This window comes from Amblyomma mixtum, chromosome 9 (genome assembly GCF_055824585.1).
Source record: "Amblyomma mixtum isolate Tamu chromosome 9, ASM5582458v1, whole genome shotgun sequence".
NCBI classification, from domain to species: domain Eukaryota; kingdom Metazoa; phylum Arthropoda; class Arachnida; order Ixodida; family Ixodidae; genus Amblyomma; species Amblyomma mixtum.
In genome coordinates this window covers 52,201,273-52,227,041 of record NC_143020.1, presented here as the reverse complement: position 1 = coordinate 52,227,041, position 25,769 = coordinate 52,201,273, and the positions used below count along the sequence as shown (strand labels likewise).

Sequence of the window (25,769 nt, the reverse complement as noted above, 5' to 3'; positions counted from 1 at the left end):
TCAGTACGGGATCTGGTTCTGGTAGTACTGGATCATGTCGTACGTCCTCGTCCTGATGTTGAGGTACGAGTCATTGATGATCTTGATCATGAAGGCCGCGGCCTCCCGCTCCGTGGCCGTGGGCGCGAACCTGAGCCTCAGGAGTCGCACCGTCTGGCCGCGGAAGCAGGGAAGTCCGGTGTCCAGCATCAGCGAGACAAGTGTGACCACGTCCTCGCGGTATGGTCGCACGGCCAGGAAGCAGCGCACGCAGAGCTCGGTGAACCACTTAAACGGCTCGGCCTCCTGCTTTCCGCCCATGATCATGACCATCTCTTCGGTGAGCTTGATGTCCGGCTCGAAGCCGATGTTGCCGCCGGGTGAGCTCTCGAAGAGGAAGCCGAAGTCGATGTGGATGATGTGGCCATCGTCATCCAGTAGGAGGTTGCCGTTGTGGCGATCTTTCACCTGGTGGTAAAAGAATGAACAGACCTTATGTGATGCAGGTAAGGTAAGTGTTTAAGTACGATTAGGCCGTAAGTTGGGCCGGTGTTATAAAGGTTAAATTCACGAACACGGACCCGTTCCTCATCTTTTTCTCCTGCGGTCTCGGCACCCTCACAATCGAGTGTTTAAGTTCAGTGGTGGAATTCTCCGCGGGTAAACTTGGGCGACACAGGGTTCTTGAACGTGCACTTACATTACACAAGAGGCGAGTGTTTTGACATTTATCGTCCCCCTGCTACAGATCACCGTCCCAGAGTGTGCTACACACTTTTGCACCACTCGTCAAAGAGTATAGCTGAGGCCAAAGCTTTGTGACATACCCCTAGGAATGACCCACACTGTAAAGTTCTGGAGTAGCATGCTAGACTAATAACCAGGCAGAGCTCTCCTGTATTCATTGTCTTTTCCTTCTCCTGCACTGTAGCGTTCCCGCTGTCAGCAATAACATAACAATGGAGAGAGTCATTTGCTTCAATGATGTGCAGGTGCCCATAGAAGTGAATGGAATGCGCTATTGGACTTGTAATCATATTTGCCGAATTGTACAAGGAAATTCGCAAGTATGGCATAGGCTGGTAGTCATCGCTGCCGCCTTTTTTATGGACCCAATGTTTGATGGCTTTTGCCTGGAGCCTCCTCACTCCATTAAGAACCAAATAGCGTGCTCTATGCACTAATGTCCGCTCCTGCACAGCTTGAATGGCCGGGAGTCAATGAAACCCAGGGTATGAACACTCACCTGGAGCAAGAACATAGCGACGCTGTAGGCGGCCATGCTCTTGACAAAGTTGCTGCGTGCCTCCTGGAAGGCACGCGTGGTCTCGTCGCCGTACTTCTGGAGGAAGTACTCGTACATGCCGATGTCCGTCTGGCGGCCCAGCTGGTCGCGCGACGTGGTGTCCGGCACGCACTCGATGACGCCGCAGCCAGGAGAGGTGGCCACCACGCGGTACGGGAAGAGGTACACGTCGATGCCGGCGATGGAGAAGACGTTCTTGAAGAGCGAGATGACCTGCAGCGCCAACATGTCCTGACGCACGTCGTCGCCTACCTGCATGCGAATAAAGAGAAAAGCTGGGCTCGAAACCTCAGGATATTATCGTGCGGTAAAGGTGATAAGGGGCTATAACTTGGAAAAAGCGAACTTTTATTGCGAAAGCAATGCTTCTCCCAGGAACGGCCTTTCGCGTAGCGGCGGCCCCTTGGCACGTTTGACCTTTAGAATGACCATTGACGTCATAGCATGGCTAGTGACGTCACAGCGTGACGTCATACCAGGCGCGAGAGACGGGCTAACAACTCGGCTCGTCGGGTAACGGCGGCCGCTTGGCACGGCGCGCCGCGCTCTTCCCGCTAGAGGCGCTGCATATGCAGTATAAAACACCTGCTTTCACAACCTACCAGACTTAACCAAAGCTAAGCCCCCGCCAATTTTTTATTGACTAAGGAGACTACTGTGCACCTGCATCCCACAAGGCATTGAACTGCCACGTTGTTGAATTGTGGGAAATGGCAATAACGTAGGCTTGAAAGCAACGAACGTTCCACAGCAATGAAGTCTCCAATACTACAAGAACTACACCGGAATGTAGTATAATATGAAAGCAGGACAAAGGTATCTAGTAAAAAGAAGACGAAACTTCTGCAAACTCCTATTTGCTGCCGACCACGAAGCTGCACCTAGAAGTACCTACAACACAAAATACAGCTTATCTTCGAAATCTACGAATTTATCCTGTTCTTCTAAAGGTTCTAAGCATTGGCGCAGAAATACTTTTTTTCATCGTGTCAGTCGCGGGGGAGGGCTCATTCTTGCTACCTTTACAAACCGTAGGGATCTACAGCGGGCGTTAAAGATGTGTAGCGCAATACCATAATTTCTGAATGCAACGCGTCCGCAAATAACAGCCAGAAAGACCTGCAGGCCGTGTGGGCTCCAGCGAGTGCCTCTTCCACATTCTATTGATTTTCTAGCATCTGGTTACTGTGGAGAGAAAATGCTCAGGAACTGTTGTCACCCCCTCAACGCACCCCCCCCCCCCCCCTCCAAAAAAAATGGCGAAAATGTTTTGAACTGTACGCAACCAGTTTATTTCCGCGCAGGCAGCAATGAAGGAAAGGAATGCGAGAACTAGCTGATATGTTCACACCGGTAATATATTGTAGCCGCGTTTCTGCCGCAGTGTATTAGAAGAACATTGTTGTGGACATTAGTGCGAACGCCTTCGTACTGAAGGCAGCCTGCAGAGAAGGCAGGCTGTGTGCATGCTTGTAACCTTGCTCACTTCATTTCAACGACACGTAGTGATCGAGAACATTGAATTTCATGCATGCGCACGAAACAGTGGTGAAATTGTTTCACACGATTCCAGCTACGTATAGCCTTTGTCAAAAGTAACCTGGTTGCATGGTTTGCTTCTCATAAGTATAACAGAGCCTTCACGGCTTCCCTAAAGATCGAAAAGTTCTTTGGAGGTGAGAACAGGAGTTTTTCTTACCATATAGAGATTTAAAGCTTGAGGGCTGGCATGAGGCTTTAATATACGACTGAGAAGAAAAAAACGTGCAGCCTGGTTACTTTTGACAAAGACTGTACATCTGCGGGTGCTGAGCTGTCAAGGAGTTTTCAAGTCTTGCTTTCGTAAGAACATAGCCGAAAGCCGCTGAACGCTTAAACTGGCCTTTGATGAACGTGCACAGTCTTCCTTTTGAAACCGGGACTTGAAAGCGAAATTTTCTTGCGCTGAAGTTTTCATTACAAATCCCAACTTGTAAGCGATCGTACGACGCAATTTCTCATCGGCGCCTACTCCCGTTCAGAAGGCGGCAGTCGTCTCTTCGACTCAAGTGGCGCTCACGTGAATCTGGCTCGGTGCGCCGGTCGGTCCAGAGTGCATACCGCATCGCCTGCCTCCAGTGGCGCTCACGTGAATATGGCTCGCTGCGTTCGTCGGTCCGGAGTGCATGCCGCATCGCCTGCCTATCCTCTTCCATTTTCTTCCGGCGCCGTCAGGACGCCTTTTGTGTTTGTGACGTGTGTTTTTTCGCGAGGGCGGCGCGTCGTCAGCGTCAGCGGCAGGAAGCACAGCGAGAGTGCGTGGTGCGAGAGCGATATGAGCGGACGTGCGTAAGACAGTGCGAACCCTACTGAAGTGCGCGAACTTGAATTGTAAACGCAATATTCCATTGTTTAACCCCAATAATTTTTTGTGTGCGTCTAGTTTTCTTACTCGCTTCCCCATCCTTTTTTATCTCTTCGCTAACAAACTGAGCGAACAAAACGGCCCCCGACCTTGAAGATGGCGGCCTGCCAGTGCTCCTTGCGCAGGTCCGAGGAGCTGAAGTAACCGGCGTCGCGCAGGTCCTTGTAGCCGGCTGTGGCGATCTCTTGCACCTTCTCGATGCCCACAGTGCGCACCTTGAACTTCGCTCGGAAGGGCGCCTTGGCCGCGCTCTGCATGGGAGCCCCGGACGCGTAGTCGATGTCCACGATGACGGCCTCCGGGCTGGAGGGCAGGTACGAGCCCTGCTCCACCTTGATCTTGGACAGCTCGCAGAGGCACGCCCGCTTGCGCTCCGGGCCCTGCACGAGTGAATGAATAGAACTTTTGCCTTGAAATGCCAGGGATTTCTTGTAAATAGGGGGATCAAATGCGTACTGCCTCGCAAGCTTATGAACAAGTTCTGATTGTTCTAATCACTTATGATTCCGCCACTTCAATGAAAACCGTGACATCAAAAACGAACAGGATTGGCTGCCACTGCAGTTAATGGCTATATTGTCTAGCCTCTGGAATCCGCGTACCTAAATTTGTTTCGACGCTGGTCCTTAATGGTAACGGAGTGGATTCCAAGAGAAGGCAAGCGTAGCAGGGGGCGGCAGAAAGTTAGGTTGGCGGATGAGATTAAGAAGTTTGCGGGGATATGGTGGCTGCAGCTGGCAAAGGACAGGGTTAATTGGGGGAGAGACATGGGAGAGGCCTTTGATCTGCAGTGGGCACAGTGAGGCTGATGATGATGACGTAATTTACTTGCGAAGCTCTTTCTAGAGTAGTAATACAGCGCTGCTTATTTCAGAGGAACACACAGACGGACATGGTAAGACGGGCGCTGACCCGCCATGCATGTCTTTGCGCTCGAAATAAGTAGCGCTGAATTATTATTATCCTATATGTCTTGCATCACCGACTAGCCCCGCAGCGTATTTTATTAAGCGTACTTGCGAAACAAAAATTGAATAAATAAAAACAAAAAAACTTCGTTTTCGGCGAGAGTGGCCCCTTTTTGATGTAGAACGCGGTAACCTATCAATACAGAGAACTTCAAACTTTCCTTTGTGTCCCTTTAAAAGTCGCTTTACTGTGACACTAGGTTCTAGTGACGTGAACATGTGAATTAACTTTAAAATTGCCTATGGGTGCCAACCGCCATTTTGAACTTGTTAACGCTCAGTAGATCGCAAACGGCAAACGCACTTATATGGCCGTCCTCAACGAATTTGAATGGAGCGTGTCGAGAAATTTTAATGGTAAATTTTAGACAATGCAATGTATTCGTGCATAATTAAAGAAATACTGAGCTTTCGCCTACTGTGTAGGTAGCTGTGTTCCACAGACAGCGAAAAAATGTATGGGTTAGACGATTTTAACTTCGCTTAGGGAGTTCGATCATCTTAAAACCGTCGTATTGCTAATTCGGAAATTATGTAGCTGTTGCTCATGGTTATATGTTTGAGAAGTCAAGCAAGACTGCGAAACCCCATTAGTGCCAACGAACGCGTCACAAAGCTTACTACTTGATAAGCCAGAACGATTGTCACCATACGTTTAAACTGAAATGGTGTACACCAGTCGTAGGCGACAAATCCTCCCCCCCCCCCCCACCCACCCACCCACCTTTGGGAAGTGTCGTAGCACTCCCGAAATGGCGGTGATCTTTGTGAAGAAGTCAAACTCGGACTCGTAGAATAGCTTCTCCTTGCCAGTCAGGTTGCCGACCATGGTGTCAATCATCGAGTTGAATACCTCGAACAGGTCGGCGTCCTTCTCCTGGCCATCTTCGTCCCGGAACATGTTGGTGCGCATGTTCCAGATGAACTGGTGCGTCAGCAGCTGGCTGATGTTGGCCGACGTGATGATGAAGTTCCGGATGTACCCCATGGTGTCGTAGCGTACGGCTTGCGCCAGCTGCGGTATGTAGAACATGAGCACGTCCGGGGGACACGAGGACAGCACCCTGATGGCATACTGGGCGGTGATCGGATGCGGCGAGTAGAGGCGAGAGAAGAAGGCCAGCACTTTGACGGGGGAGACGGGGGCCCAGGCCTGCAGGTAGGACAGGTCCGGGTTGTCCTCGAGCACGAAGTCCGGGGTGATCATGTACTGGAGGGCCTCGGGCATGTGGCACACGAGATCGGGGTTGGCCTGCACCAACCTGATGACCTCAGCGCGCAAGGCGTCGGACGACCTGAAAAAAAAAAAAAAAAAACGTTTGAGAGTTGATTGAGAATGATTGAAAAAAAATTCAGGGGGCACTTTGACTGTCTAAAGTGCGTAGAAGCGAAAGCGTTTTCCGCACTACTTTGACTGCCTCTGTGGCACTGGTGACGTCACCACTAGATGACGTCACACATAACTGATGACGAAGTAATGACAAATTACTAATTGATGAATAATTACTGATTAATCACTCATCACTAATTGACAGCTAATTAATGGCTCTTAAGCTTCGCCTTTAGGAGTGGAACGCGACAGCGTGTTGTAGCGCTGCCAGGGAGTCCGCGGAACGCCACCATGCGTTCGGCGCGATGCCTTCCTTGCCCTTTGAACCCAACGCTTTTTGAGGAAAGGAAATGGCGCTCTAATTCTCAGTCATCTCGGTGGACACCTTAACCGCACAGTACAGGAAGGGAGGAAGTGGCAGTGAAAGAAGAAAGGGGGGCCGTAATGAAGAAACTAGAAATTGTATTTGAGGAACGGAAATTACGCAGTAACTGTCTCACATATCTGTCGACACGGCTGCCGACACGGCTGCCGACATGGATTGCAAACGACAGCATGAGGCATTAAAGGCTTTCGCCTTAAAAGAGGGAGGCGAAGCATACCAAGGCCGCGAATAGAGGAACACAGCAGGAAGCGAGCTGACTGCAAATGAATTTTTTTTTCAATTCATCCCCATTTAGCCTAACTATCCAAAGCAGCACTAAGGAACTATAGTATATAAGCTGTGATTTCACTGGCCCTGGCCAAGGAGGCGTAGCATTTTTTCCAAGAGCTTAGCTTGTGCCTTTGTGTGCGTGTTTTCGGGAATGTTTCCGATGAAAGTCACCAAGTGCCCTGTACGCATTTTTATTGTTTACTCTGAGCTTTTCTGCCATTGTGGACGTGAGGAAGATAGCGCTTACTACAGAGACTACATCCTACGAAAGGGGGTACCTATCCTGGGTCAACTTCGGTCACGGATATTCCACTTGTCAGAGATTTTCCATTCATAACCTAACGATATTCAGTAATGCCTGCTTCTGTCTAGCCTATAATGTGCGAGTCATTGTGTTGAGCAAAAAGTGCAAAACATATTAGGCTAGAAAAAAAAGGCAATGAGAGATGTACATTCTTATCTCGACAGTAAGCAGGCTGCATGGTTTGCTTCCCACTCGTATGGCGGATCCCTTATAGCTGTCCTGAAGATCACAAGATTTTGAATGGTAAGCAAGAGTTCTCTTTACCTTACACAAATTTAGAGCTTTGAGAGTAGCATAAGTGCTCCACTAATACGACTGAGCATTAAACCATGCATTCTGCGTACTTTTTTGTATAGGCTATTCAAGGGATAAAACATCGCTTCCCATAAACAGATGGATTCTAATAGTCCAGATGTTATCACATGAGAAAAGTTAGAAATAACGGTCTAGTAAAGTAACAGTATCAGTGTTTATGCTTTGACAGAGTGAATAAAATTGTCAGAAACGTACAAAAGTTTTAAAATCTGGGATTCTGCTTTAGATTGACTTATATAGGCAGTGACAGCATATGGTTCATTCATGTGTTGATTTATATTATGGAAATAGTTTGTTCTCCATATAGCTCACCGAAAACGGCATGGCAAGTAGACTGCCAAGACTGGCGAGAGGTTCCAGGCGCACTGGGCCATTTCAATCCAGCCCCTTTCCGTAATATGCTGGCTCCTCCAAGCGCTGATGATCTCTTCCCCGGGCACAACCTTATCGGCCAGAGATAGTGGATTGTACCACGTTATCAGGAACTCGATCTCCACTGAGAGCAGCGCCAGGATCAGCGATCGCTTGCGCAGGTACTCCCTGGCGTACGCCGAGTCCGTCACCAACGGAGTCTCACGCATCTCCCTCGAAGTTGTCGTCGTGCTTTGCCTCGTGGTCGAGGAGCTCTCGGTCGACTGCCGGCTATAACCCTGCTGCTGCCACCCCGCTGGTGTCGTCGGGTACGACTCCGCTTGTGTGACCCCGCTTTCGAGAGCCGAACTGCCGGCTGAAGATCCCTGGCTGCGATTGGCCAGCTGGTTGCCCACCATGTCCCTGCCGAAGCTGGTACGACGGAGGAACTTCTTGTCGTTGTGCATGGCCATCCAGAACTTTACCATCATGAGTATGTTCTCTCGCAGTTTGCCTCCCCGCTCGGTCGGATACAACTGCGGGCCGCAGAAGTAGTCGAGGCTCGCCGAGTACACGCGCTCCCGCAGGATACTCCGGATCATCTGGCTACTCAGAGAATCGGCGTCGCTCTGCAGAAGAGACATGGCGCTGCTCAGTAGGTTGAATCTGGTGCCGACGACAGCTATGTGCCGGCAGCTGAACTTCTCCTCGCCGATGTTGGGGGAGAACGAGCGGTAGATGAGGTTGGTGAAGATCTCGATCTCGGCCTGGCTGCTGAACTTGGCTGACTCGATTTTCTCGACGATGAAGTTCACCCAGACCTCGTGAGGGCCGATGTAAGGCGCCTTGGGCTTGAGGTCGCTCTTCTCGCCTACGGCACAAGGGTCTGTCTGCACGGGGTCCTTGGAGAAGATCCCCAGCTCGCGCTCGACGGTGGCGAGCCACGCGTTCGACATCTCGTGAAGGAAGCGCAGCTCCTCTTCTGGCTTGGCAGCCAGAAACCACTGCCAGCAGTAGATGGCGTTCCTGGTCGGCTCCTCCGAGAAATACTCGACGGGTGACCAGCAGAGCGCTCGCAGGAGTTTCCGGTCGAGGCTCTTCATACTGACCAGGAGAGCGCAGATCCGGAAGATGCACCGCTTGTGGAGTTTCTTGTTGCAGGTCTTCCAGCTAGTGTGCAGCTGGTTAAGAAGCTTGGCCGCGAGCTCCTTCCTGGTGTACTCTGTGTTCTTCGAGCTCATGAGCAAGCCCGCGACCTCGCCCGAGTACCGACATCGAATCTCCATGGAACATACGAATTCGGAGTAGTCTTTTTTAACACAGGCTGGCCACCGCTCCAGCAGTGACGTCGACTGCGGTGAGGAGGTGGCATTCAGGCCGGCAAACAGCATGATGCTCTCAATGGCTAATCCGACGCCTGTGTGCTGAGTCAGGGCTTCGACTAGTTCCGAGTTTGTGACCATGTACTCTTGGAGATGGGAGCGGGTGGCTATGGGTGCCCACTTCACGGCTTCTTGTACGATGCCTTGGCAGTGCGCGGCCAAGTCGCGAACGATGGTCTCTCGGCCTTCCATCGTGTCGGTCAGGGTGACCGAGTACTGGGTGAATGGCACAATCACCTCTTGGCCGGTCTCGTTCGGGTCGAGCTCGAGAGAGTAGGCCAGAGCCTGCAAGATGTCGAGCATAGCCCAGAGGACCTGCCCGCCAGAACCGCAATTAAGTGTCCCTTAGTATACCTCCGCGATCATTCAGAAGACTTCCGATTAATGATTTTTTTTAATAAATAATTTTCACTACCTTGCACAAAGAGTTGCTCTTCTTAGCAAAAAGCCTCCATGTGGTGCTGGGTAAAGCATGGGGAACGTTTCTCACAGCAACACAGCCGATTCATACACAAGGGGGCGTTTGCGCACAATAACAAATGCTTTAAAGTATTTACGATGGTTGTTGACTATATTCTTCAGGCCTGCGTGTCTGCTAGAACACTTCCTCATTTTATCTACAATAACTATCCAACGTGTACCGAGTGAGAAACTAAATTTACTCTTAGGAAGGAGTAAACCAAACACATTTTCATTTTAAGCGGCGAACATGTACGATCATATCGCTGCAGTTTTAATATCTTTGGCTGTGCAGCACACCACAAGTAATAAAGTAAGCTTTGAGTACGACGCCAAAACAGCTGCTTTCTGCATTAGCCACATGCTCCCATGAGGCGCCTATATATGCTTACTTGAAGCTGCTATTTATTGACAAGAATAAAACCGTTAAACTCCGCGTCATACCTTGCGGCTCCACAGCAGGTGCGGGAAGCGGTCAATGAAGTTCGAGATGAACTTGTCAGCGACGCGGCGAATCTGCTTCTCGGGGTCAACGAACTTCACCAGGAGAAAGACAAACGCGTCCTCTAATTCAGCTTCGCGGTCCTCGTGCTTGGGCTTATCGGTCATGACTTCCAGGAACATGTCAAACACCTTGTCAGCCACCGCAGACATGCAGACGAACATGCCTCCCTTGTCCTTCTGGATGAGCGGAAACTCCAGGTATTGCATCATAGTTTGGTACGGCGTTTTCGTCGCCACTGAGTTCTGGATCCTCAGCGCTTCCAAGTCGTTCACCGACAAGAGGTAAGTGGCTTGCTGGAAGTTCATCTTGTACAGTATGGTACTGATCTCAGTGCCTCCCTTGAGCTCCTTGAGGAGCTGGAACTTGACGTCGTTCAGGTCAACGATGGCCGCTGCTTCATGGCGCACAGGGTTGTTGAACTGCAGGATCGGCCTCAGGTGTTCCTTGCAGACCAGGATGGGTGACTTGAGGGCGATGTCCGCCGTGCCGTAATACCAGTCAATGGGCCACACTCCCGACAGTACGGTGAAGCCCATCAGAGAGGCGTACAGCCAGAAGTCCCAGAAGAGCTTGTGCAAGCGAGGTTTTGCACCAACGACCGGGTCCATGCGCTGGACCAATGCGGAGATGACGGGTATCAGGACGCCCATATTGGCCGCACAGCCGGAGTCCTTGAAAGCCAGCTGGTTTTCGCAGTACCGGCACCCGTCGAGGCCAATCTGCACGAACAGCTCGAGGAGCGTGCTGAGCAACTCGAGCTGTTCGTCGGCTCCTTCAATTGCAGAGGCCACTTTGACGAGGACTTTGATTACGGGCAAAGCAACGTGTTTGTAGCCGGGGAATCTGAAAAGGGAGAAAGGCGTATAAGAATGTTACTTGTCATGCTCTCATGCTCAGAAGAAATGATGAGCAAACAGATTGATAGCTTGAATGGCCACCGGCAGAAATCAGCGCGATAGCGAATGGGAACTTGCATTGCTCAGGAAACAGTGCGATTTTCGACTTCAGCGCGGAAAGCTGTCGGTGGAGCCCGTTAGGTTCGTGACAAACGACACTTTTGAACATGGGCGACGCATGTGTTGCGAAGTTCGTCGTGGAGCTGCGGATGATCTTTCTTCGAAATGTGCTGCGGCTGGGGGCATACTGAGACTGCTACGTGCCCTACTGGAATATGCCATCTATACTTTTAAAAGGCGATAGGATATATTTCAGCTATGCAGTAAATAAAGAAGACCCCAGCAGAGGTTCCCCGCGCAAAATTTTCAAGATAAATCACTGCCAAGAAGCCGATTGTGTGGCTTGTTGCAATTTTTTCTCTGAATTACACAGTTCCGAGGCTGGAAAGCTGTCCAACGGTTGATTCCAACGCGAACTTTTCAGCATAACAGCCAGTACAGTTTCGTCCTAATCTCACTTGCCACAACTGCCGGAAGTTATTAAACACCCTCACAGAAAGGTCCGAAACTAAAAAAGCAGGAAAACATTTTTCACAATGCAGGATTCTTGCATTTGAAGTGCATGTGAAACGTCCCGTATGCGCTGAGCAGCTGGGCAGCACCTGAGCACGTGGTTCGCGTTATAAACCAGCATAAAAGCAATGCATTACGCGAGAAACCACTCCTGGCGAGAGCAGATCAAGCCGCAGCGACTGACGCCTCAGGTAATAGCACGATGACTAAAGTGCGCATATAGTCTGTAATGGAACAAGTCACCATTATTTATGCAGCAATTACTCCCTAAGCATTATGAGATGACCGGTGAACGGTTGTGGTTGCAATGTGATCTGGTTGGTTGGTTTATGGGGTTTAACGTCCCAAAGCGACTAAGGCTATGAGAGACGCCTTAGTGGAGGGCTCCAGAAATTTTGACGACCTGGGGTTCTTTGGTGGATTTCGATGGCATATGATAACATCCTAATTACGCCCATCACCGGACAAAAATATTTCCCCTGCTGGCTTATATTTTCTGCGAGTATGTCATGGGATTATCATGTCAATTATATCTTGAAAAAAAAAAAATAGCTCAAATGACTGGTTTTATAGGCCGTCTAAAATACATACTTCCCACAAAAACTAAGATGCTGGTATACAATTCAATATTCAACTCGCATTTAAACTATTGCCACTTAGTGTGGGGCACTACAACATTCACCAACCTTGAACGTATTCATTTAATGCAAAAAAGATATCTCAGAAATACATACAATTTACCATTCCGACATCCAAGTGCAGCTTTCTTTTGTCATTCCAGAGTTATTAAAGCACATAATCTTTATAAATATCGCCTCAGTGTTACTTTTAAAACAGAAATCAAGAAAAATGTACCAAATCTTAAAAATTTAGCAGAACTAAGGAAAATGAATCAGTCTATTCAACAAGACGTGGCGAAGAATGCACAGTGCCAACACCTCGAGTAAATCTTGGTAGGGAATGCCTTCAGTACACTCTTCCATCTCTTCTAAATAGGTATATCCACATTAACCACGATTTGTTTTCTTTTTCACGTCGTGAACTACATAATTTGTTTTTGAATAACATGGTTTAAGTTTCATTATGTATACATATTGCTGTTTCGTGTATTCTCTGGTCCTTCCTTGATGTGCTTGTTTTTTAAAATTGTATAAACTCTTGTGTTGCCTCCCTGTCAATAATTAGGATTGTAGACTCGTCAAGCTGCCCAAGGGCAGCTTTTTTCTAGGATTCCTCCATCTGTAGTGTTATGTGGGAAATAAACTTTGAAATTGAAATAAACCTTGATAAACATTACTATTCACATTAGCCCGACAGACCCTCTGCCGTCCCCTGTTACGCTTGCCTTCTTTTGGCATCCACTCCGTTATCCTGAGCTTTGGAAGGTATTTGGCACTAACGGGGGATGCCTTCGTCTTACAGTGGGCCTTGAACTGATGGCGAGTATTCTTTGTGTTCTGTGTTAATTCTGGAGAGCTGATGCTCATGAATTTCGTTGTTTTGCGTGAAGTGAGGGTTGTCTTCCTTATTGCCTGCAGCTGAACATTTCGTGAAGGAGTAACACCCTCCTTTCGATCTCTCAGTGTGTCTGCACGCTCACTTGGTGTCGGCGTCGGCGAGCTTTGCCTGCACCGAGTTGGACACCAGGGTGACCATGGTGAGCATCTTCATGATCTCGTCGCGCACGGCCCTGTTCCCCTTGGCGACCAGCATGCGGCCCATCTGGTCCACGATGAGCGTGTCCAGCGTCGACGGAGGCTTGCAGAAGCGCTGCTGGAAGAACTGCAGCACAGACTTCTCCGTCCTGGGCGTGCTCCGCAGCGCCACCGCCAGCTTGCCCAGAGCCATCACCGTGTTGATGGCGATCAGGGCGCCCTCTCCGCCGCTGATCTCGGCCTGCCAACACAGCAACAGATAGGCTTTTGTCGGGTGACATAGTTACACCCTCGTGATGAGACAGGCCGCAGTGGAGAGCTCTGCATTAATTTCCGCCAATGAGCGTATCCTCGTGGATCGTAAATTTTCCCGCCATCAAAATCGGGCGTCCGTGAGCTCGCCCTTATAAAGATATCTTTAGATTGTTTATAGAATTTCCATACACTTTTGCCTGTAAAGTCTATAGACTCTCTATCAAAAAATGTTAGAGAACAGTTTATAGGCAATACAAATGCCATAGACAATCTAGATTTGTAGCCACACACATTTAGGAGACTTTTTCTACAGACTATAAATAGAGAAAAAGAAGTATCTATAAGAAGGCAATAGAGTGTACAGAAGTCTATAGACTGTCTATAGACCATTTTTATAAGGGCGTGCTCAGTAGCCCAACGCCGTAGCTATGCATTAACAAATAATTAAGACCAGGAGGTCACAGCTTTTTTACTAGGTCAGCTATAGGGACTTGGGTGGAGATAGTGTTGTCCGCGCGTAAGGACGTCATTCCCAGGTACCCAATAGTGGCGTAATGCGCTGTGGCCCATATGTCACGTGGTGGGCGGGTAACAATCATCGGCTACATGACTATCATCTGAGCTATTAGTTTTCATCTGGTTGTGCGACCGACTGAATTCCTTACTGATCGACATAACCTCTGTGGATATTAATGGCCCCTATAGCCCCCGCCACGCGACTCTGTTAACCAGCTTAGAAAGAAGCAGTTGCCATATTCCGTGAACGCACATACGTTCAGCGAGCGCTATTTCGATTAATATCACAGGAATAAGTAGTCCGCTATTAGCGTGAACTATGCTAAAGCTATCCTGCATCGAAACATTATTCCATCCGATTTTTTGACGCCGCGACAGCGTTTTATTATGTGACTATGCCCTCTTTTGCATACCTGGAACAGTCTGTTCGATGCGGATGCCAGGTAGGCCTGCACGATCTCGGGGTCTCGCTCGATACCCACTCGGAGCAGGCCGCAGAGGCACTCGATGGCCGCATCGCGAACCTGCGAAAGAAGCATTATTGCTGTGATTTATTCGAATCTTAAGAGTGAAATTCTTTCCAATGCAGCTTTTTTGGAGGGTCTGCAGCCCTGCCCTCAAAAGACCTACGGAATCGTACATATGAATGCCATTACTTACTTCGTGTTACGAGTGGACATGGGTGGGCTATGACATGTTCATCCCTTCAATGAGTGACAAGAGGGTCTGATGAAAGGATGCCACACAGTGAGACTACTTATCTGCAGACCACTTGCAGTTACTGCTTGAAAAAGTTAGTCTAGATCTACTTGCCTTACACATTTTGGCGCGAAAGGATCGTTTAAAGCGCTGCACGCTCTTGGCAACTGCCGGCTGAACCCTCCACTTGTGAACGTCACTCGAGCGAGCGAAACTAAGAAAAGACCGATGCGGGCAATCATTATCCGGTAGGCCTTGCGTTGTTGCCTAATAATCTCGCTTGGAGCATCCTCAATGCACCAGGATGTTATGCGGAAAGCAGTTAAGAAGTGACCCGTTATAAAGAATCGGCTCTATGGGAAAAAAGGGACACTGCAGATGAATGGAACGAGTGTCTACAGAGGATTGTGCGTGATGATGATGATGGTCGCAAGCGGACGCACACTTCTAGGCGACCTCTATCCAAAGGCACTGACTTGTCTTAGCGCTGCCTGGCAGATGGTCCTAACGGCGGCGTGGTCTCCGCTGGTCAGCTCTTCCATGCACTGGTACAGCTTGAGCAGCACGGGCGCCGGGCCGCTAAGGAAGTCCCGCACCGCCAGGACGCACACGTCAACGATCAGGGGAAACATCTCGCCCAGTGTCCGGATGCCATCCAAGCAGACGATCAGGATCGGAAGGTGACCTGAACAACCAGTTTTGTATACGTGCTTCCATCACGATTGCCTTTTTTCTTGTGTGCTAGGGTTGTAAGCGTTCATGTTGATGCAAACCGTAATCAGCTCATCTATGTTTGATTCCTCACTGTAAGCAGGTGAAGGAGACGTCTAGCATTTCTAAGAGAAATCACGAATTTTCAACCTCGCCGTACGAATATACAATGCACAGACACTTTCGGCACTCATTCACTGTGTATTGTACGCTTTCCCGCACAGAAAGCGGAACATAATTTGGCCGTCCTTGTCCGCTCTTTGCTGAAAGGCGTCCAGCTTGCAGTTAGTTTTAAAGTTGACTCATTGTGCGTGTTTCAGCAACGAACATCATTCATAAGCTTCGACTTGCTTATGGTTTGCTTGAAAACCTGTTAACCTCCTTTTCACTCTCTGCCATTGCAAGACCGTAATAAGTAATCTAGTGGACCTTTGCCAAGATGTCACTTCGAAAGGTGGCACAGAAGGCAGTGCAGTACGTATGCATCGAAGCTAACGTAATACAAACGCCCTTCCCAGCTGTTCAAAAAATATAAACTGCGTTAAACGCTATCCCCGTTGCAAGAAGGCTTATTTGGTACAAAATGTAGTCACAAAAGAGTGCCTTGTTGCCTAAATTTAACTGTCTGGACAGTAGCGGGGTTATTGGCTTGTATTGTTTACAGTCGATTTCATTGCTTTCTCGCATATCTGCGTGGTGTAGTTCGAACGCTGCTGACTGAGCAAGGCACCAATATCCGTTTAGCAGATCAGTAACTCAACTTTATTATCAAACAAAGCTTTGCAAACAATATAACAATAGTCTGGAAAGGGCAAATTAAATATCGGTACGTAACCAAACAGGTTAATCTAAATATCTATGATGGAAGCTACCTAAAAAAGCCGCAAGGGTGCTAGTAGCAAGCGAACTCATAACATCTATAGAATTACACATATTAGTTCAGTGAATGAACTTCTATATGGACGGCTTCTGTAAACCATACCACGTAACTTCTCTCAAATCGTCTACGATCACATTGCCAATTGTAGATAAGTACTGTAAAAGGGAGGGAAGGGGGCGGGTTCCTACGTCTAAAGCGCAGATAACCCTTTTGGTGATAATTAGTGTTAAGCTATACATCAGGTGGCGCTAGCTGCAACCATCCGCGAACCATCGACCAGATAGCTAGTCTATGGCTCGCACCCAGCGCCAGCTTGAGTCCGTGCGGCGTCATGAGCTTCTCGGCCAGCTTGCCGCAGAGCAGGTCGGCGCCGCTCTCGTCCCCTTCGGACCAGACGAGGATGTCGACGCAGGTGGCCACCGTCTGGACGCTCACGCGGAACCGGTTCACGCACGTGTGCTGCAGCTCCTTCTGCTCTTGCTCGCTCGCGTCGTACGCCTTCACCTGTGCAGAAGAAAGAAGATTCGGAACCTTAGCCTGCAGAAGGTTTATGGGCAGGCGATAGCCTGTCACTGTCGCAGCCTGCAGAAGATTTATGAGCAGGAGATAGCCTGTCATGGCTCCTGTTTTTTGTTTGCGATATCCCCAGAGCCCTTCTGTCCCCCTCCCGTCTATACCTTAGTTTTTCCGTAGAGGTCAGTCATCATTGTTGCCAAAACACCGCGACGCGTGCCGAATGCACTCGTATGAAAGCTTATTGCCTGTGAAAGAAAAAAAATGTTTCGTTTGTTTCGTTTATTGAGGTTTAACGTCCCAAACCGACTCAGGCTATGAGGGACGCCGTAGTGAAGGCCTCCGGATATTTTCTTTAACGTGCACTGACATCGCAATGTGGTCAGGTTGCGTAACGTCTGGGGAATATTTCCATACGGTGGCTGGCACAGCGTTCCGGCTGCCTCCTGTCAACGGGAAGAGGCATGTCGAGCTTGCTTCACACGAAGCAGAACAGCCGAGTCTATGGCCGTTCCCTCTTCAGATTTCTAATCTGCTGCCCCAGGCAGTCGAATCTAGCGTGATAAGTGGCTGGCTATACGTTGTTTAAAATATGTACTTTAGGAGTACGTATAAAATTTACAAGTACTAGAACGGAGTACAGGCATCTTCCAACTTCTTGCGGGCCCCTTCATTTTCGACCTTCTACCGTTACACCTCTTCAGTAAGAAACATGGACCAATTCTCCTAGAAGGTATCTGCACATAATGGTTATGACGTCGGGTTCATAGCTCTTCCACTGAGCAGTTTTGCATGCGTCCTGTTGTGGGCATGACATCAATCTGAGCTTGCACTCCTGTACAGTGCCGGTAACTAGCTTTAAATGGTGGCAGCCATTAAGACCTGCAATGTGCAAATACATGTAGCGACATGATTTAGCGAAACTGCCTGGTGCTATGCCCCTCACCTGTATGTCCTTCTGGCCTGCCAGGAACAGGTGCTTGGCCAACTTCTGGAGGTCCTTGGAGAGGCTGTAGAAGAGGGGAGAGCTGACCTTCCACTCTTCCTTCTCGGCCAGCGTGTAGAAGCACAGAAGCTCCTGGAGCAGCGTGATCCACACCAGCTTGAGGACTTCGCCGAAGGAGCGGTACGGGTTGATGACTATCTGACCGCTCTCGTACGCTTCCGCGGCACACCGGTCAAGGTACTCGATCATTTCGTCCGAAAGGATTCGGTCGGCAAATGCCAGGATTACCTGGAACACGCCCAGTACAAAAAAGGAGATGTACTGGGAAAACCGCTAATGCCGTTGCCCCCGCATGGACTTCATGAGCTGCACAAGCAAAAGTTTCAGTTCAGCACTCTGCAATAGATGTAACACTATAAAGCTAAGAAAAAAGAACTAACACTAACAACCTGAGCGCACGCATTTAGCTATATGAAGTAAACCTATCCTGGAATGGTTTTATTGAAAAATTTTGCTGTAATATACTCCGATTTTACTTTAGGAGCCATGCATTGTCCTATTTGTTGGTTCTAGTGCTGGTATCCACTGGTCGCACACGCGTCAATACAACGCTCACCTGAATCCTATTCGCCGAGAACTTGATGTGGCTCTTGCGCACGATGTCATGGCGCTCACTGATGATCCGCATTTGGCTGAAGCATGAGCCGAACGTCCTGAACAGGAATGAGGACGCCTTGAACGCGATGGGCGTGGTGATGTTCTCGTAGGGCCTCAGGGCCTCCCTGCGCTCTCGGGCAGAGCCGCGGTACGCCCTGGGCATCCAGTAGTCGACCATGGCGCGGCGCGACACCAGGATCGGGTTGTACAGTTCGGCCTGCTTCTTCCGCTTGAGATAATTCTCGGCGCCCATCTCCTCCTCCATGTAGTCCACCTTATCGGGAGCCGGGAAGATGTGGCAGATGAGGAAGGGCGGTTCGAGGCTGGCGCGGCCCAGCGCGCGGCAGGTGCCGATTATGAGCGGGACCACTGTCTGGCCGACCTGGGGGAGATCGAGAAGCCGCATATCCGCGTCAGACCTGAGCAATTCGCATAATGTGCACACAGGAGTCTCCTAGAATGGGGTAGGTTTTAATTAGTAGAGTAACTTAACACTGGTATCGACCTGCATTGAATATGCAGCTACACAGAGGAAAGCTGCACTGCTCAACTTTGCTGAAGAAAAATTTTTCCTGGTCCGTGATTCAAGTCAAAGACCGCCACTTATCCGCCGCAGCCGCGTAATATCCCCCTATACAAGCGCGGATTTGCTTCGCAAGTGCTGTCCACTGGAACTTTTCTGCTTCAAAACAGCGCGAACAAGGCATGGCGCCAAACGAAGATGGTCCACGACTATGTATCGCGCCAATTTGCACAGTTTTTAAGCGGGATGGACAACAATAAACTCGCTCAGGTCTCCGTAGACTTACATGGTAGCTTTTGTTCGAAGCTGCCAGCATTGCAGAGAGTCTTAGCTGGTGCTGATTGGACTGCTCAGGTTTACGCTGACAACACGGTAGAAAGTGTATAGGACCGAGTCTATGGGACAGGGTAGTATAGGAATGGTGCCCTGCCGTGAATTATGTTTGAGAACCGATGATGCATGTTCCATCAGTCAAGCCCTTTAAACTGTCTGCTTTGAAGTAATTTTAGTATACCTTCACTGTGAAGGTGAAGTAATTTTAGTTTAAACAAAGAAAGCTAATATTCTCACAATCAAAGACGACACGTTTAAAGGACAATCTAAGCTGCCGCTGGGCATCAGTGGTTATGAGGCTCAGATGCTGACCCAAAAGACGCGAGTTCGATCCCGGTCGCGACGGTCGCATTTCGATGGAGGCGAAATGCTAGAGGCCCGTGTACCGTGCGATGTCAGTGCACGTTAAAGAAGTTCAGGAGGTCGAAATTATACGGACCCCTCTACTACAGTGTGTCTCATCACTTGAGTATCTTTGGGGCGTTAAACGCCATAAAGTAGAGACAACGACTACAGACACTACGTTAGAGCATGCGGCTAATGACAATAACCGTTCAAGGCACGACGACAGCACATAAATAGGAAGTAGCCGTAAGGACACAGCGATTAAACAAACCGTAACACACCTATCCTGTCGTAACCCGTTCAATCCCATTGGTAGCTCATCTAGAAGAAGCAAGACCGCGTTTCCTCAGTACCCACACGCATTCAGACCCGCAGACTGCATTATAGAAGCCTAAGACGCGGGAACTCGCCTTGACGTTGAGAGTGGCCGCGGTACTGGAGGGCTCGGGGCTCGCCGTGCTGGCGGCTTGGGCGCTGGCGCAGATGCGCACCAGGGCTCCGAGGAACTCCGTCTGGCAGTTGCCGATCTCCTCGCTGAACTCCTCGCAGTGGTAGGCCACGTCCGAGAGCACAGTGTGCAGCAGGAAGCAGAATCGCTCGCGCACTGGGATCCGCTCGTCGGGCTCGTACTTGACCTCCTCGGCGAAGTTGGCCTTCAGCAGGCCGCGCAGCAGCTTCATCAGGTAGGGCACGATGCGCTCGCGGTGCTGGAAGCCAGACTCCATCAGGTACACGCTGAGTGCGATCACGGCGTCCTGGCCCCGCTGGTCGATGCGGTACACGCCGCGGGACATCTCCGCGGGGCAGGCGGACATCACCTTGGCCACCTGCGGGCACAGGGGCACGTGTGGTGGTAATGGCGGGGAGTCAACACCCTCAACCAAACCTTACGCCTGCTCTTAGAAGCAAGTGCTAACAAGAAATCATCCTCTCCCCCCTCTTACGCCACCTGCGTCGCCTATTTCACTCAACCCCAGAACCTCTTAGACCACGTGGCCTAAAACACCAGTTTCAGGAGCACCCATTGCCTTGGTCACATGTTTGAGGCTCATATCGGAAACTATTCGGGCAGAAAACCAACACGGAAGTTCTCGACTACGTGTTCCTCTGAGGAGACCATCGAGCGAATGGCGGCGACCCATTGTCAGGCTGTCGTGGTTGATCGTGTCGCACCTGCTAGCGTGGCGTGACAGATAGCTAGCAGGAGCAAGGCGATTGACCACGGTGTCATCACGAAACATCAGCGCCATTGACTGAATTGCTTCCTTCAAGGGACACTTGTGGCTGCGGTCTTGAGCTGCATACGACCACTGGATGCCCATGCCGTTTAACCAACTAGAAATCCCTCACGTAACTGTACCTGTCGGGAATTAACTCCATTACATCGATACAGAGCCGTGCACAAGTTCCCACGTCAGCTGTGCTACCCTGTAGGTAGATCAACGGGAAGTATCTTTCCTGCTGCTAAAGCACTGCGCACAAAGACGACAATCTCACTACCAAGGGCCATGACATACCAGGGCGACTGACATGGTACAATACCAGTTGTATGCGTTGCAGGCTGCTGGGTAAAGCGATCATGAGTGAGTTGCACTTCAGTTCGTTATTCGGCCCTCACGGCTGCATCTGACACCGATGCACACAGTGCTCGCTTCAACCGATGGCACGATACGTATACATACGCTGCGTAGCTAGCAAAGAACTGGCAACGGCGTCTAAGCTAGCCGAAGGCTAAGCCTAATGTCATGCCCAAGGCTTAACTATGGTTTAGTGAACCCTAGCGTATAACCACATTGCAAACTGCACTGCGGTTAACTGCTTATCATGGTTACTGCAACGCGTGTGGCCCGGAAAGCGTAACTTGTCAAAATCGGAATCCAGGAAACTATGCTCCCGCTTGATCTCAGTTACCATGCCGGTGTGAAGAAGTCATGACTTGAAACAGGTTGGTTGGTTTATGGGGTTTAACATCCCAAAGCGACCAAGGCTATGAGAGACGCCGTAGTGGAGGGCTCCGGAAATTTCGACCACCTGGGGTTCTTTAACGTGCACTGACATCGCACAGTACACGGACCTCGAATTTCTCCTCCAAAGAAATTCAGCCGCCGCGGCCGGGATCGAACCCACGTCTTTCGGGCCAGCAGCCGAGCGCCATAGCCACTGAGCCACCGCGGCGGCTGACTTGAAACAATTTCAAGGTACTCGCAACTGGCCTCTGCTAGAGCATCGTGGCACTTCCATTCCACCACGGTCGTCTCACCCACCGCTCTCGAAACCGTCGCCCTCTCACCTTGGTTTTGTTTGTTTATAGGGTTTAACGTCCTAAGCGACTCAGGCTATGAAGGACGCCGTAGAGAAGGGCTCCGGAAGTTCAACCGCCTGGGGTTCTTTAACGTGCACTGACATCGCACATTACACGGGCCTTTAGCATTTCGTCTCCATCGAAATTCGACCGCCGTGGCCGGGATCGAGCCCGCGTCTTTCGAGTCAGCAGCCGAGTGCCGCAACCACTGAGCCACCGCGGCGGCTCTCACCTTGGGCCAAGGCGTAGGCTGAAGGCGAGCCAGGCATCGGGACAGTTCCATGAGGCTGTGGCGGAACGCCGCGCGCTCTCGCTCCTGGGCCAGCATGGCGGGGGCTGCCATTGTGGTTCCTCCGGGGGCCTTGGCCGCCACGGGGTCCTGGACAGGACCGGGGACGGACGCTCCGCGCGGCCTGCTGTTCTGCGGAAATCGAACGGGGCAGCGAACGTGGCACGCGCTTCCAAGTCTTCTTCTTTGTCACGTGCCTGGAACGTGGCACCTGCCTTTCTAAATCTTCTTCGTTGTCCACTGCCTGGAACGCGGTCCCAAATGTGTTTTTTTTTGTTATTGCTGTTTCGTAAGTGGCATGGCATATACGAACGAAGGAGGATTGGGCAAGGTTCAGTGAGGAGGGCCGAAAGAAAGAAGAGGCTGCAAGATAATGAATGCACTCGGTGTTATAATAAGGTTAATTGAAGATATAAAAAATGTAGGAAACAGGGTCGTTGAATTGAACGAAATAAGAATTCCGAGTGTTTTTAAATTCTGAAAATTTGGGATACAATTAGCGAGGGAGTCTGCCGTAGCTGTTTTGCAATCGTAAAGGTAGTCGCAAATTTGATGCAATGGAAAAACTCTAACGCCCGCACCACGGTGTAAGAATATATTTAGGTGTTGACACTGGCCGCCCGCCGCGGCGGAGAGCGCGCACAGATTGTGTTCGCCCTCTAGTACATGCGCCGACCGCAGCGGCGCGGGGGCGCTGCGGAGCAGAGGCCCCTCGCTTTCGGTGCGGCAAGCGGCGTGCCCAGAGCCGTATATTCCCTTCTCCGGCGTGCCCTGCTTTAGGTGCCCTTTTAGGCTGCGTTGGTCGATGTTTTGGGCTGAGAGAGTGCATCACAAGCTGTGAACACCACGATCTCAGCTTCCACGTCGTCAGCTTCCATCGTGGACGAGCAAATTTTGCTAGAACTAGCTTTTTGTGTCGCGGTTTGGCACAAGCCGGATTGACAGTTGTGGAAACGCACGTGGTGGCGCGGGCCGACGCCATGGACGGTCGTCGCGGCCTATGTGCATTGTGTCTGTGATCTGTTGTTTGTTGCTGTGACACACCTGTCAACTTCAGCCGGGTCCAGAAGTCTGCTAGACGCAATTATGGGTAAGAAGTGCTTCGTACCCAACTGCAGTTCGGGCTACCGGAGTTGTCCGGATCAAGTTTCACTTTTTAAAGCTCCGTCGGAGCCTGCTCGCTTAGAACTTTGGCGCCGGGCAATTCCCAGAGCAGATAGGATATTGCAACCGAGCGACCACGTCTGCGCGAAGCACTTTCCCGAGCATATGATATCAAAATCGTACTATGCCGAGTTCAATGGCAAGGTACTTTTAAATGTACCGAAGAAGATCCCGGTGCTGTCGGCGAATGCTGTGCCCAGTATTTTTCCCGGGTGTCCGAAATATCTGACAAAACCGACAAGGTCAAGAAAGCCTCCTAGAAAACGACAGTCTACGGCCACGTGTGGCGATCAGTCAAGCAAGCGGCCCGCTCCCGCCGCTGTCGCACTGCCCGTTGGGACGGTCTGTGAAAAACAAAAAGGCACCGATCCATCATCGAGCCCTCAGAAGAAACTGCAGACATGTGAGTGGAGTGATCAAGGAACGTGCCCTTCTCCCACCATGGAACTTGGAGGCACCTCCTCAAGTGCCACCTCCGTCTTCCTTGGCGTTCATGACGTTAAGGTTTGTTCTCTTCTGCACTGCTCCGGGTACTTAATATTCTAGGTGCTTAGTGTTCCCTGTACATAACTTTCTGCTAACCGTATCCGTCCTCCCGGCATGCCATAGATACCTATAGGTGCCCCTGGATAACGAGATACAGTTGCTTGCAATACAGGTTAATAGTAACTGCCCAGCCCAGGACATTAAATAATTTAGCTGTTGTTAACATACAGCATGATTAAGCCCTTAGGTTTTGAAGCAGTCCGCGAAACTTTTGCCTGTAGCTTTTTGGGTTTGGCTGCTTTTGATAGTAGCATATGTTTTATAACAATACCTTAAATCCATTTCCACTGATATAATTTCTCTCATTTTTCGTCAGGACAACCGCACGAGTCCACATCAGGGTGGTCCAGATGGATTGTGTCACGTCCAGACTGAAGCACCATTGGCAGCATGCAGCAGCCTCGGATTAGTCGAGGAAAGTCACGAGGGAGTGTCTGTCAGCGGCCAAGATGAAAAGGAACCGCTCACATTTTCATGTCTCTCGAGTTATGTATCCAGCATTCAACTTCCAGGAACCTCGTGGGCAACACAAGTTGTTGATAGCTTTGGTGTGGATGCTGTAGTCTTCACAGAAGTGGCTTTGGCGAAGAAACGCGACCAGGCACCTTTCCTGAGGAAGTCATTAGATGCTACAGTTTCATCCAGCGGAATGCTGTCACTGCGTGCCTTCATTTATGGTCACCCTATAACTGTCAACGCCATAAGCGGCGATGTTGTTCCATGCGGCCTAAGCGACTTGGAGAGTGTGATTCACAAGTTTCACAACCTGCACGTATGCGCTGGTGGCCCCGGTGGCGAGATGTACCACAACATCCAACCCGAGTGTGCATATATCGACGCATGTCGATATATGCACAGACTGCAGACTGCATACTTTATTATGTCACCGGTTTTTTGTGCAGAAAGATGCGAAGAGTTACCAGCTGCGCTGCTTGCTTGTCAGCCTTCACCGTAAAAAATAATTCTTTTGCTGAAGCAGCTCTAACAAATGTGAAGACCAGAGGGGGTCTTACCCACCCTAACGTCAACATATTTGACCTTCTAAAGCATACGGAGCGGTTTTTTGTTGACTATGCAGACTGCCACACGGTGTACTGGGACACCATAGACGCAGTGATAGATACATACACGATGACATTCCCATGTGCTGATCACAAGGAAGAAGTACTCGCACAGCTCCTCCACTATTACGTCAGCATGCGTATGAGGCAGCATTGTAAGCACACCAATGCAGTCATGACAAAGCAGTGTCAAGAAAAAAAGAAACAGGCCAAGCTGTGCTCATCCTAGATGATAGAGGATGATTCGCTCAGTGTATCGTCCAAATAAACGAATGCAGTGATCATCACAATTGCAGTCACGGTCTTGGCTCTTGATTACACGAAAGTAGCCCAGTAGGTTGTGATTCACTGTGTTTTGTGCGTAACCTAGTGACTACAGGAAATCACATCTCTCAGAGAGGCTACTTGTAGTAATAAATTTGTTTGTTCAACAGAATGGCTATTCAGGCCGCATTTGAGCAAAAAAAAAAGCAAATTGTGCTGTTAATGTCCCGAAGGGGCATATGGGCATTAATAGATGCCGCAATGGAGGGCTCCAAACTTAGACCACATGGGATTCTTCACATCACACAGCACACGGGCACCTTTCGCGTTGTTTCGCGGCCACCGCAGCCGGCATTACACCTACGTTCTCGGGCCTAGTGCTAGAGACAACCACTCAGCATCGTCGGTGCCGACCTGAGGGATAAGATTGGCAGAAACAACGCCAGTGGCATTTCCAGTAACTATTTGCGTTTCGCGTACCTAATTGTGGACTGCACTTGCTATTAAAAAGCCGCAAATGCACACTTGGATTTTTGTTTTGGTCCCGGCGTCCGCGTGTATAGCGGCAGTGGCGTTCTGCAATACAGCCCAAGAGCGCGGGTTCTATTCGTGGCTGCGGAGTAAGTATTTCTGATGCAGGCGAAATGCGGAAACGTCCTTGAGGTTTCTGTGCAAATTAAAGA

General features: G+C 50.0%; 1 protein-coding gene across 1 annotated transcript; it reads right to left on the bottom strand.

The window, feature by feature from the left end:
• On the bottom strand, positions 1–22,105 carry LOC149328990 (phosphatidylinositol 4-kinase alpha-like). Its single transcript, XM_089559158.1, has 14 exons — positions 21,995–22,105; positions 19,871–20,287; positions 18,219–18,641; positions 17,603–17,890; positions 16,446–16,647; positions 15,029–15,237; positions 14,267–14,377; positions 13,028–13,323; positions 9,898–10,801; positions 7,574–9,309; positions 5,382–5,952; positions 3,779–4,069; positions 1,226–1,537; positions 1–447 (listed from the first exon to the last, which is right to left on the bottom strand). Exons 1-14 carry the CDS (start codon positions 22,103–22,105, stop codon positions 1–3), a joined length of 6,318 nt encoding a protein of 2,105 aa, XP_089415284.1.
• Positions 22,106–25,769: the final 3,664 nt, after the last annotated feature.

Coding starts and splice junctions, on each gene's coding strand:
- LOC149328990 (XM_089559158.1), bottom strand. CDS start 22,105: ATGGCAGCCCCCGCCATGCTGGCCCAGGAGCGAGAGCGCGCGGCGTTC. Junction 18,642..19,870: donor CGGCCACTCTCAACGTCAAG/GCGAGTTCCCGC, acceptor GATCTCCCCCAG/GTCGGCCAGACAGTGGTCCC. Junction 448..1,225: donor TCGCTATGTTCTTGCTCCAG/GTGAGTGTTCAT, acceptor TTTTACCACCAG/GTGAAAGATCGCCACAACGG.